Source organism: Rhipicephalus sanguineus, chromosome 3, assembly GCF_013339695.2.
Source record: "Rhipicephalus sanguineus isolate Rsan-2018 chromosome 3, BIME_Rsan_1.4, whole genome shotgun sequence".
Classification (NCBI taxonomy): Eukaryota; Metazoa; Arthropoda; class Arachnida; order Ixodida; family Ixodidae; genus Rhipicephalus; species Rhipicephalus sanguineus.
In genome coordinates this window covers 134816001-134828419 of record NC_051178.1, presented here as the reverse complement: position 1 = coordinate 134828419, position 12419 = coordinate 134816001, and the positions used below count along the sequence as shown (strand labels likewise).

The 12419-nt window shown below is 47.3% G+C and overlaps 4 protein-coding genes across 31 annotated transcripts in view; all 4 read left to right on the top strand.

Annotated features, from left to right (window-relative positions):
• Positions 1-12419, top strand: part of LOC119387197 (D-3-phosphoglycerate dehydrogenase) — a 98996-nt gene that overhangs the window by 9886 nt on the left and 76691 nt on the right. The window contains exons 8-11 of one of the 2 annotated variants that reach the window (XM_037654512.2): positions 347-485; positions 648-775; positions 5479-5704; positions 6684-6975. The exons of the other annotated variant lie outside the window; for it this stretch is intronic. Coding sequence (XP_037510440.1) covers positions 347-485; positions 648-775; positions 5479-5704; positions 6684-6841 — 651 coding nt within the window. The 3' untranslated portion in view covers positions 6842-6975. Of the gene's footprint in view, positions 1-346; positions 486-647; positions 776-5478; positions 5705-6683; positions 6976-12419 lie in introns of those variants that run through there. 2 annotated transcript variants of the gene reach the window in all.
• Positions 1-12419, top strand: part of LOC119387198 (pyridoxal phosphate phosphatase PHOSPHO2) — a 107897-nt gene that overhangs the window by 33633 nt on the left and 61845 nt on the right. The window lies entirely within an intron of this gene.
• The window catches only part of LOC119387204 (partitioning defective 3 homolog), a 179741-nt gene that overhangs the window by 132740 nt on the left and 34582 nt on the right, over positions 1-12419 (top strand). The window lies entirely within an intron of this gene.
• Positions 10548-12419, top strand: part of LOC119387201 (ras-related protein M-Ras) — a 91080-nt gene continuing 89208 nt past the window's right edge. For 9 of the 10 annotated variants that reach the window (XR_007415397.1, XR_007415398.1, XR_007415396.1 and 6 more), the window contains exon 1: positions 10550-11106. Coding sequence is in view for 2 of the 10 variants with exons in the window: in XM_037654510.1 (XP_037510438.1) it covers positions 10914-11106 (193 nt within the window). In the remaining 8 variants the exon portion in view is untranslated. Of the gene's footprint in view, positions 11107-12419 lie in introns of all 10 variants that reach the window. The other variant, XM_049413425.1, reaches the window with a different exon arrangement.

The following is a 12419-nucleotide window of genomic DNA, read 5'->3' as shown; positions in this document are numbered from 1 at the left end:
TGTCTTTCTATCTTTTTGTGTCTTTATTCCCTTTGTTTCTCTTTTTTCCTCTTTCTTTCTCTCTCTCTTTCACGTGTTTCACGTGCTCCACTTTGCCGAGCCGAGTTTTCGTTTAACGCTCGCACCCGCTGTACTCGGCAGTGGGGCTTGCCCAATTCCTGTGGCACATACCCACCTGTGGTTTCCTGTGGATACCAAAGTTTATACGGCTGGCTTAAACAGCTCTGCTCTTAAAAACTATTCCTTTCAAAAGGTAGTAATACAGTGTACGAACGATAATGCATATGTCCCAAAGTACTGTGTGCATGATTGCAAAACTTTTGTATTTTATTAAATGGTAACTCAGGTGAATGCACCATCACTGTCCCAAACACAAGTTCCCGAGAACAAGCCCTGGGCAGATCTCTGCATCGCTCTGGGGAAAATTGCCGCTGGTCTGGTGGGATCTCTGGCATCTGGACTACAGGTTGAGCTGACTACAAAAGGTGAGCTTCCTAATTAAAGATGGTTTCATTTTGGGTAGCAAATCTTGAGGAGTGTGCAAGCTGCAGTGATACATCTGTATTGTTTGTGGGTGTACTTTTCACACTTTCAATGTCTTTTGTTCATCTCTCGATGTCTTTTGATGTCTTTTGTTCATTTTCCAGGCACTGGACTTGAGAAGAAGGGTCAGTTCCTCAGTTCCGCAGCTTGTATTGGCCTCTTGAACCAATTTGGTCAAAGCCATGCAAACTTCATCAATGTCACCGTGCTTTCATCGGATTCTGGTGTTAAGGTACATTGACATGTATTGCCTTTTGTAAATAAGAGTGTATCAATTTATAATTGTGGCCTACTATTTTATCTGTTGGCAGACTTTAGTCTAGTCAGTGTTGGTCGTATTATTGCGTGCTTCGGATTGGGGAGAGATCACCCCCTGCCAGTGACCCTGAAACTGTTTCGCCCCTGGCAGACACATAGTCTGTTTTGTAGCAGGGTAGCCATCTGCTATTGATGTTACAGCTAACTCTTTAGTTTTTTTTTTAATTTCCGGGAAACAATTTGATAAAAAGGCATCGTGCCTTCTTTTGACATGATGCTTAGTTGGGGTTCTGACATAAAATTTCAGGCTTGAGATGTGTCCTTCATTCGATTGTTCGGTATGCATAAGTATTTTTGACCAAATTTGAGTGGCGTCCGTCACCTGGAAGTTATTTTATTTCGAGGGCAAAGAGCGTATGAAAGCTCAAAGGGGCTTTCAGCTCCCTGCGACATCGACATCGACACTACTGTGACATGTTTGGTGGGGCGCATACCATCCTGAGTGACGATGCGCTAGTAGCAATGACGTCGACGAACCGAGTGTTTTTGTCATGGCGCTGACGCCTGGAAAGTTTCTCATTCTTCATGCTTGATCTTCGTCGCGCCACTTTGAATGATGACAAGACACAAACCGCCAAGACAGGCGAAAGGAAAGAGCATGATTTGACGTGTGTTCGTCAGTCAGCATGTCGGGAAACCATCGTGAGCTGTGGAAGCATGGAAAAGCTGAATGAGTGTGTCATTTCATTACACGTACAGTACACGCCAACACGACCACAAGTTATCAAAGTGTAGTAGCGTATAGATAAATATCATGGCTAACAAGTAACACGCATGTAGCGTTAATAATGAATTTTAGTTCGTTTGTGGACTTCCTTACGCTAGCGTAATACCGGGTTACTGCAGCCATAACATTGAGAGGCCGGATAGATGGGGCCATCTGGCGGCGCAAGGAAGAACCTGGCAAGCAAAGACACGGCCGGGCTAGACTGCACGCGCGCGCTCGCTTCTTACGGCCTGCGCATCGGGTGTAGTACATGCCTCTCGCCGCTGCTTTGAGGGGGGCGCTGCGACCCTGACCCTCCTCCGCCGCTCCGTGCAGCGCGCGCAACGCCGGCACATGAGCTCGGGCGCGCTTCTTCACTCACCGCGCGTTGAAAAACAAGTTGCCTAATCGTTGAAGACGCACAAATGGTTTATTTTGACTTATATGCGCAACGTGCATCGAGCTTAAGCTTATCGAAGAACGTATAAATGCAAGAGCCGGGAGTACAGCTCTCCGCCATCAAACGTGTAGACATTCTGAGGTTTAGAAATAAATATTTATTGGTCGTAAGCAATCGCAAATAGTTGAACCCTTTCAAGTGAAAACTTTTCCGGACTTCACAAATGTCTCGTTCACAACCTAAAATGCTACCTAGTCGGCTTGTGTGCGTAGGTAGAAGGCTTGTCGTTTGCGTCAGTCAGTTGGTTTAAGTGATTGACGAGGAAAAATCTTCGGAATTTTTCGGCTATGAGATCAGCGGATCGTCGGGAGTGGCTGTCGTCAATGCCTTCAGGGCAGCTTAAGATGGGAGCGCGTTGCAATTAGGGCTGGACTGCTGTTTCCAAAACTTCTAGCACATTCCTGCGTGGCAGGTGTTCAGAGGCCTTATCGAAAAAAGACCACTATCTTGACCAAAAGAGCTAGAAACTCAGGCCTCGGGTAGTGTAGTTCGTTCCTGTCTTGTGCTCGCAGTAGCTTGTACAGCTGATGCTGCCTGTTGTTGGTCGTCAGCAGCGCAGCGCAAGAGTCACATCCGAGGTCTGTAATAATAATAAGCGACGAGGAGAGTCTGAAAAGTGCGAGCGATTTGAGCGGTTGTGCGTTTGAGCGGTGCGAGAGTGGTTGTGCGTTGTTAGTAGTGCGATTTGAGCGAATATGTGTATGCGACTTTGTGTTATGAGTTTTCCGTTGTAACCAAGTTGTTGAGAATTAAATGTAAACTTCTTTTTCCCTTTTAACTGTGTGTCGTGCGTTGCGTTTTTTATTGTCTTATTTTACGGCCCAGCCATCCTGACGCTAACAAAAGGAACGCGAAAGAGCTCGGGGTCCCCGCAATTAATGTTTCCAGGTGGTGTTAACACCTTGACAATGCACACCACCACTATCGGAGCGTGCCGTCCGAAGGGGTTATTCAGCAGCAAGAGTCCTCTCTTGTTTTTTTACTTTCTTTCTCCCTATACGCAGTTATTTTCAACCCTTAGAGATACAACTCACGTACGTGTTTCAAAGAGCTGTCAAGCTGCAGACTGCAGCCTTTAGCCCTGAAAACCACTCCAAATATATTTGGAAAAATAAAGAAATAGAAAATAGCTAGCAAGGGGAAGGCGTGCTCGTCATTTATGTAAGCGACCTCTCTTAATTGCGGCCTCGTTGTCCAACGAGACCAAGGGCCAAAGGTATTTGATGCTCGCTGCTTGCAGAACAGGTGCACCGTTGTTTATCTCTCTCTCTCTGATCGTTGCCAGTGCTTCATGCCTCCTGCGTTATGCCTCATGATGGTTAGCGCAAACGCAACACGGACGTAAAGAAGAAAAAACGACGACACAAGCGCTATCTAACAACCGAATATTTATTGGAAAAATCACAAATATACATGTCTAAGAAAGAGAACTGCGTGAGCTGCCCTTCTATCGCTTTGATTGATGAGGAAGTGTCTTTCCTGGAAAAGGCAGTTTTGTTAGCATACACGTTTTTATCTGTCAATTATCTTTGGCGCATGTGCGGGTTTGTTGTTTTTTCTCTTTCTTTTATATATATATATATCAGGGGCGTAGCCACGTTAGGGCACACCGGGCCTGTGCCCCTCCCGAAATTTTTTTTGCCATAGCATACAGAGCAGAAAATGACACTCGACCACATCTGCCTGTTCGTCCCCACTACAGATCAAGGAGGTGCCCCCCCCCCCCCCCCCCCCGAAAAAAATTTCTGCCTACGCCCCTGATATATATATATATATATATATATATTTGTGATTTTTCCAGTAAACATTCAGTTGTTAGATAGCGCTTGTGTCGTCGTTTTTTCTTCTTTTCGTCCGTGTTGCGTTTGCGCTAACCATCATGAGCATTTTCCAACTCGCCCAATTCGCTACCCTCCTGCATTATGCCTCGTTAGCCGATTCTTCCGCAGTTTTACTGAGTTTAAGCTTGTATTCTCCACAGGCACATGCATATATACCTACATTATGCGGCGAGCCGTCTGATAACATTAGTTTTTTTTTTTAAAGAGACGATCCTCCCTCTACCCCCGACTTCCTGAATAATCCCCCTCCCCTCTCTCCGTCGAGAACCCCCATTCCGCGGTTTCACATCGAGCAACGCTCTTGTGCCGAGTGCGCGGCGCAGGAGATGCACGGTCAGGGTCGCAGCGCCCCTACCGCCGATGGGCGGCGAAACATACCGAGAAACTCTCCCATTGCTTTCGCGGCGGGTGAGAAGGCCGTAAGAAAAGAAGCGCGCGTGCGCTCTAGCCCGGCCGTGGCAAAGAATTGTTATTGTAGAAACCTATCGTATTCTATTTCTCCGCTGGTGTGCATTCGCTACACCGATATGCCATAGACCCCTTTGCGTATACCGGAATGCCGTGCATGCTAAAATTGTCTAATATAGAGCTAAGTGAGACATGTCAGCGAGCATGGCCCAAGTGTGCATCCCCAGGCACCTCCTTGTTGCTGCTTGGAACGGCGCATAGCTTTGAATCACTGTTTTGCAAAGAGTTGAAGCGAAAATGATTCGCGACGTCGCATATCGCGGTGATTCCAAGTTCCAGAATGTCGTCTTCCACACTGCTAGTCGACACTTGACGGCAACGACGGCGATGCTGGTGACAAGGCATGACTGAACGTGTGCGCCTAGCAGACGAAATGTTAGTTGAGTGGCTTATCCTCATGTCATTCCTTTCTGTGGACACGTGGTCAGCTGGGGCGCAGTCTGGAGTTGACCGCGAGGAAGCGCTGCCATCGCGAAAAAATGGCAGGCTTGCCGGCCGTTTTGAACCGGTGATATAAAATCAATAAAACAGATAGCTATTCGTACCTCAGTTGCATTTTCGGTCGCGAATTGCTACTGGGGGTAGGTAACTACTCGTGGTTGCAAAAATCTTGACATACGTAAATTTGATGTCAGTGCTGCTTTAAGGAAAAGTGTTTCAGCGTCCCATAATTACCAATTGCAGATCCTTTTTAATCTCGGCCTTTCCACTTAGTGTGCCAGATGGACATGCTGTAAACTGGAGAGCATTTGTTTCCTTTCACTTAACGTTCATTAGAGCTCCTAGAGCCGCAGCTTATGCCCACAGATTCTGGCCCACCACCACATTAACGCATGTCCCACCTCACTCTTGGTGGCTCAATTAATTGCCACAGTCAACCTGTGGTGCCAATCTAAACTGTGAGCCCTAGGAAGATGGCAGTTGGAATTGAAATGCAGCTTCGGCTGTGATCAATAGAAATGTCGCAGTGTCAATGGCTCCAGTCGAGCACTACCGTCTCCATGCTGTGCTCCTTGGGGCACGTATTGATGACTTCCCACTATCCCCATGTGGATTACGACTCAAATAAGATAAACCTACATGTGCGTGCAGTCCATTTGGGTCAACGATTGTTTCTTGTCTGCTCAAAATTCTGCCTGCAGGCTTCCCACAAACATGTGCCTCAAGCAGCATTTGGCGAGGCTGAAGTTGCCCTGTCTGTGAAGAGTGGCTCTGTAGGCCACACTGTTGTGGGCACCGTGAGCGGTCCCTCCCTGCTGCTGTGTTCCCTGGACAATGCCACCTTCCAGCCTGTGCAGCTTCTTTCACCCGGTGGCATGCTGGTGGCAATAGGAGAGAACAGCCCTAACACATTTGCTGAAGTTATCGGTAAGTGCATGTTGTAACTTGTGCAGCCACGTAACTTCTGCGTGCTTTGGTACACACAATTCAGGTGCTGAGTTGAATGTGTAACAGCACACATTATTGTATTCAGACCTACACAACTAAAAAGAAGTTGCCAGGTTTACCTTTTAAAAGCATGACACTATCAGAGTATGTAGGCCGAGCAGGACCACAGTGGAACATGCAACAGTTTATTGTTGCAATGTTATATGTTGAACAGTGCTTAAAGAAGAAAAAGCATACTTGCCTGCTGCTTCCTTATCTGTTTTATAATCATTAGCAATAAGCCTTTCTACAATGCAAGGTACGTGTATTTTTCTCTCCTTTTGATGCTATGTCCAACTGACTTCCACTCTTGATAGAGCTTTTTCTCAGGCTACTATATAAAATGAATGCATAATTATCCCTTGTCGCCTGGTGAACAGAAAACTGTTCTGCTGTAGTCAACATGCTGTCCACCATGTCCATGTGTAAAAGAATAAAAAACAACTTCATTAACCAATGGAGCTAACCAATAAATGTCGCAGTGGCATATCTAAAAAAAATTACTGGGAAGCTATTGCTCACCTCACCAGTCATTCTCAGATGATTGTCTGTGACATGACATGACAAGAACTTTATTGGAGTCCTGAGGAACTCGAATCTGGGGAGCCGGAGGCCCCCAGATCAAGTTGGTGGCTCCGCCCAGGATGGGACTGGAAGTCCAAGTTCCGTCGCGATGTCGTGGGCCCTCTGGACGGCCTGGAGTTGGGTGTGGAGATCGCTGCTCTTCAGATATTCCTTTTTTTTTTTTCCTAAACTGAATGTGCATACATGCTGTCAAATTTTCTCAGCTGTTAAACCCTGCTCTTCCTAGAACTCAAATTGCAGTTAACGGGCATTTTGTAGCAAATTCGAAGCCGGCGTATATGCTCAATCTTATGTGTACTCAGTTTTATGTTCACATAAACTGGTGTTCTTTCAGGTTCACTTGTGAAAAATGGTGTATCGGTGCTGTCAGCCTCATGTACCACTGGCCACGAAGGCAAGGCCTTCTACCTCTTCAGAACTGGCTCTCCGGTGAAGGCGCAGACCCAGCCACCAATTGCTCCGCTGAAGTTCTGGACGTACATCAACATCTAAAGACGTACAATTCAACCAAAACAATGCAGCTGTATTTTCATAGGCTCATTTAGTGCACTTTTATGGCACCAATTTTTGATACACTAAGGCACGTACAAAAAAATAAATTTATGCAAACATTCAGCAATAAACATGTCCTTATGATGTGTGTTGTCTGGTCCATTGTAAAGCAATGATCACTGTTTATTTTTATTGAAGATGTTCCTTCCGCCTAAGTGAAATGGAGAAAACCGCAGTGATTCCACTCCTGCGCCAACTGCGCCAAAGTGCGCCAAATTGTATTTACTGCGCCATCCTGATAATATCGACGAAAATTGCGCCAAACTGCGCCAAAATCTCGCGTTTGGGGGTGTCTGTCACCGGCAATCGCACCGCCGGCGCGTCAGAACATGTGCAGCTTGATCATGCAGCTGCCAAAGTCGCAACCATGGACTAAGAATTATTCCCCTGAATAAATAGCGCTCGCGCGTGCGTCCCGAGTAAGCCACGATGCCATGCACGGTGTCGACGCAGCTTCTGTTCTGCAAGTCGGCTCGACAGCAAAACGCGCTCTCCGCAGAGGCTCGTGACGTCTAGGCCTATCGGTAGCAAGAAAGTGCGACGGGGATTCATCGGCGGACGTCGTCTGTTCCAGAAACGCTGCTGATAGCTCGTTTCAAGCGTCACACGGCACGCAAGGAAAGCAATGTTCAGTAATAACTACATGCGTGCCGCTGAATTGTCTCGCTTCTGTTCCTGGACATCGCGGAATGAAATCTGGGATCGCTATAGCAATAGATATATGGAACAATGTCGAATTTTCCTTGCTTCGCGTTTATGGAAGAGCACGCGAACGGTGGGAACGCGTTGACACTTTTCCTCAGATACACTTTATCCATGGATCTTCATCCAGAAGAGCCTTTTCGTAATTCCTTCCACCAGCACATCCGAGTTTGTAATCATTCTGCGGTAAATACTCCCTAAAAGGCCCTGCCCTTTCGAGTTCACGTGCTAGGGTTCCAATTCTAATTTTTGCTTGCTTTTTTAAAAATGTAATCTCATTAATAAAAGCATATCTCCTGGTCGGAGCAGCCGCAAATGCGCAGCTGTCAGTAGCGGGCCCGTCGCTGACGGCCCACAGTGAAGGCTACGCCATGTTACATGTCCGCCGCTCGCTTTCGAGGGTCAATGGCTGACGGTTAAAAAAACTCAGTTTCGCTTAAGGGCGAAGCAATGAATGCGATACCAACAAATTGTATTGTTAAACGAAGTAAGGCTAGCAGCTAACTCTTTTGGATCCGATCTCGCGTAACTCAACAAAACGCTGGTTCAAAGGGGTCATGAAGCACCAATTGTGCTTGTTGAAAAAACACAACGTGCGGAAAGCTGACACGGCTATGAATTGCTCTGCAAAATATTACAGTCGTGCGCGCCGCGTAAAGGCCACACGCGGAGCGTGAAGTTGCCGTTTCCTCAGGCGCCCTCTTTTCAAACAGAGGCCGGTTCTCACTCTCGTCGGTGGGCGGGGCGTCTGCACGTTGACGTTGCGGAGACATAGCATGCTTATTGGCCGATAGCCGGATGAGATGCACTTCTTGCCACGGGGTCTGCCACTTGCCCGCGCCGCACTCCTCAGTCTGCTAACTTTACACGGTAACCGTACTCGCGCATGCGAATCACAGCGGGAGAGCGATCGCGTTTCATGACGCGTGCTGACGTAACTTCTTACCCCCGTGCCATCCCTCCCTGTCTAGCTTCCAGTGCGCTTGTCGGCACGAGGAAAGAGAGAAAGCGCTGAGAGCGTGCGCCAAACCCCCGTAACTCCGCTGATTCTTGACGGATTCGAGAAATTTTTGCGGCAATCGATTCGGGAGGCAGTAAACTCCGATACTAAGGTCATTAGATCATTACTTGGAAAAGTGGTTCATGACCCCTTTAAGGGAATATTGCCGCCCCAGGAACCGAAGCGTTTTCGTGCTCTGAGTTCTCTAAACGCGAAGTAAGCGTTGAGAGCACAGCAAGTTTACGAACCGTCTCTTGATCCCTCGAGATAGCGCGCGCGCAAGCGACTGCGCCCGCCGAACGATGCGGTCCCCTCCCCCCCCCCCCTCTGCTCCCCTGGCGTCCCTTCGTGCTCCTTACGAAAGACGGGCGGAGCGTTTCCTCTCTGTTTGGTGAGCAATTGACAGCAGGCCCGCATGCGGGAAGATGTTATCTCATGCGCTCTCCGTGCGACGGAGACAGACCGCCGCTTCAGCCGCGTTCGTCGCCAGTGCTCGCGAGCTTTTACCCGCGGCTAGAATGCGCGTGGTGATGTTATTAATTTAGACTTTATACGGAAAATTACGGCGATGGCAACGGCGAAAATCCGCCGAGAGTGTCCGTGTAATCGCTATCACAATAAAAATTTAAAAAAAAAATTGAGGAGCCATTTCACTCTGTGAAGTGGATGATAAGCGAAGCTGTTTCGCGCATGGCACAGAGGTGACATGGTGGAGGACAGTTTGGTATGTAAGGCCAGGTTGTTAACGGCCAGGCTGTTAACGTTTTAAAAGCCTTAGATGCTTTCTCAAACACGAAAATTGACCATCGGCGGCGTCAATCGATTGATGCAAAAAATAATCATGTGATGGCGTCATCACCATGTGATAGATCGTCAAACCTGTGACGTCATCATGGCGTCATATATCGTGATGTCACGTAATGACGTCATCACATGACGTTGTCGCTTTCACTGCTTCCGTGATCGGTGCGTCGGTCATGGAGCTAGTGCAAAACCAGGTGAGGTGCAGAAAGCTTGCAGAGAGGGAGGGGGAGGATCTACCCGTTGATCGAGAAGAAAAAGAACCTGGCTTTGGCGTTGGAGTTTTCTTAGGGGAATGCATTAGGGACAGTGTGGCTCTTTGTCATTGAGGCACTGCTGTAAATCACAGCGTTTGTCTACCACGTCTGCTGATAACCATAGATGTACTTAGAGTGTTATTTCATAAAATGTAATTTTATTGATCCGGCATTCTGTTCATTTGTTAGTGTAGAAAATAATCGCCGAAGAGGTTAATCCAAAACACTCAACTGCATGAGCCCTTATTTTTTCATTAGCGAGTGAAGTATGTAGTTCTCCTGAGATGATTTTTTCCATGAGATTTGCAATGAATCAAAATATTTCTAGCGTTCATAAGAGCCCCATAATATTCAGGGGCTTGAATGTTAATGCAATATGCTTCTGTATTGCACTCCAGGATGTAAAATTTGCTGCTCCAGAGTGCTCCCAGGTGCAAAATTATCTGCTCCAAAGTGCTCCAAGATGAAAATTTTTGCTGCTCCAAAGTGCTCCAAAACGGAAATTTTGCGGCTCCAAAAATTGCTCCAAATCAGAAGTCCTCGGTAGCATCGCTGAAACCGACATTCAGGGTAAGTGGGTAACTTCCGATCCCAATTTGCATTTCTTTATTTAAAAAAAAAACTGCTTTCAACGAACCGAGCATTGATGGGTTTCAGTTTCGTTTTTGTTCTGAGGGTGTCGACGTGAAATTTTGTCCTCGGTGGGTGTTCTGTGGCGATACTACAGTAACGATACCAACGGCGTTTGCTTACACTCCGCAACCATAGCTTGGTTTTATTCGGTTTAGCTCAAGTCGGCTCTCTTGTGCTACTTGTGCCTTGTGCTTGTACACGCAGCTGTTTAAAAACCTTGCCCAAAGGTGGCAATGCATTCGCGCGTTTGATCTGTCCCCTCCCGTCTCCTCTCTGCGCGTGATTCATTTGGACAGTGGTGTGTCGTGATTATGTGTCGCCTGACGCTACAGGCAGCCTGCGCCTGCTTAAAAGCGTCTGGTTCAGCGCTTTGAAGAACATGAATCTTGTGCGTGCGCCATTCCATCTAGAAAATGTAACTCGTGCCAACAGACGTGTGATAAAATCATGCAGGGTCTAACCCTAATCACTTCAGAGGCCTCGGCGTTTTGTGCAAGAACAGTACGGTGCTTATCCGTAGTGGAAAAAAAGAAACTGTTTTTGTTGTTGTGATGAGCCAAGGGCTGTGTTTTTGGTGCGGTTAGGGTTTTGAGAAAGTATCCTGTGCTAGAACCATCAAATGACAATGTCAAAGCCGCCGAGTGACAACCTTACCACCTACAAGTTGGTCGTGGTTGGTGACGGAGGGGTCGGCAAGTCGGCACTGACCATTCAGTTCTTTCAGAAACTTTTCGTCACGGACTACGACCCGACGATCGAAGATTCGTATATACAGCATACCGAAATTGATGGCCAGTGGTGCATTCTAGATGGTAAGTGCTGCTCTGTGCGCTCTCGGAGCTGATCGATGCGCACAGTATAGGCGATGAAGCTGCATCATTGTGGAGTCGCCGTAATTCTAACATTGCTCGTAGTCCTCGTTAATAGCCTTCGGAGACATATTTATTTTCTTCGTAAAGGAAGCTCTTACCCTTCGTACTCACAAATAAGGTGATGCCCGCATAATATGCGGGCTGTTGCTAGAGCCCGAAGTTCAGTGTGATTGCGCTGTGCGTCCACAGCCAGAACCGACTACTTATTTGCGCATTCCGATACATACGCACGTCATAGAAACCTTCCCTGGAATTTTGACGTGTTTGTGCTTTCTTGATCCCCGCCGCTGCAAATGTGTCCTCGCGCAAGTGCATACCCGAAAAAAAAAAAAAAAAATCACAGCATATCCACGGAGTGAATGATGATGAGTGGGCGAAGCTGCGGAGGTTCATCGGTAAACCGTGAATCTTCCGTGAATTCTGCCCAGTACATCATCACCGACGTGAGATCGGGCGCGTTTATACTAAAGGTTCGATGAGTTATGACGACTGGCAACGCACTTTAATTTTACATGTACGCTGTGAATTTTCATTGTTTAGAAAACCATTGCTTAGAAAACATCTGGCGTCTTTCGTTAAGCAGCTGGCGTCTTTTCGTTTTGCTTTAGAAACATCTAGCGTTCTTTCGTTTTGCTTTTACAAAACATCTGGCGTCTTTTGTTGGTTTATTTCATCAATCAACGGCGTTTTGAACAAAATTTTTATTGTTTAATCACGCACAGGAGAAATCTCACCAGGCACTACCTTGGAGGTAAAGAATGGCTGCTAATGGGAATGAGAGACAGAAGAAGTCGGCTTTTAGCTAACGCTGCGAATTTTTTATTGTTCAACAGCGCACAGGAAAAATCTCCCACCGGCACCACCTTGCAGGTCAAAGCGTAAGACTGGTTACATACTACGCTACGAGGGACGAACGGGTGCCGCTATAACGAGCTTCGCCCCTAAAAACTTGCACCTCCACACTTACTGCGCGCTTGCGCATTACACTCAGCGATACAGTAGCGAAACCACGAGGAATAAAACGAACCTTTGCATAACACCGCACAGAGGGTGTTGGCTGCTGTGTAGTGCAGCTACTGTACTGCATAGCAAACACAAATGTGTCGACCAACACTGATACTGCAGGTACAGTGTACTAGAAGGGGAAGTGTGTCGTGCGGCGCCGGAAAGAGGGTCCTTCTTGCGATGACCGCTCTGCGCGCCACCAGAGAGCGCTACTGGCCACAGGAGCGCTACGCTCGCCGCGGTGATAC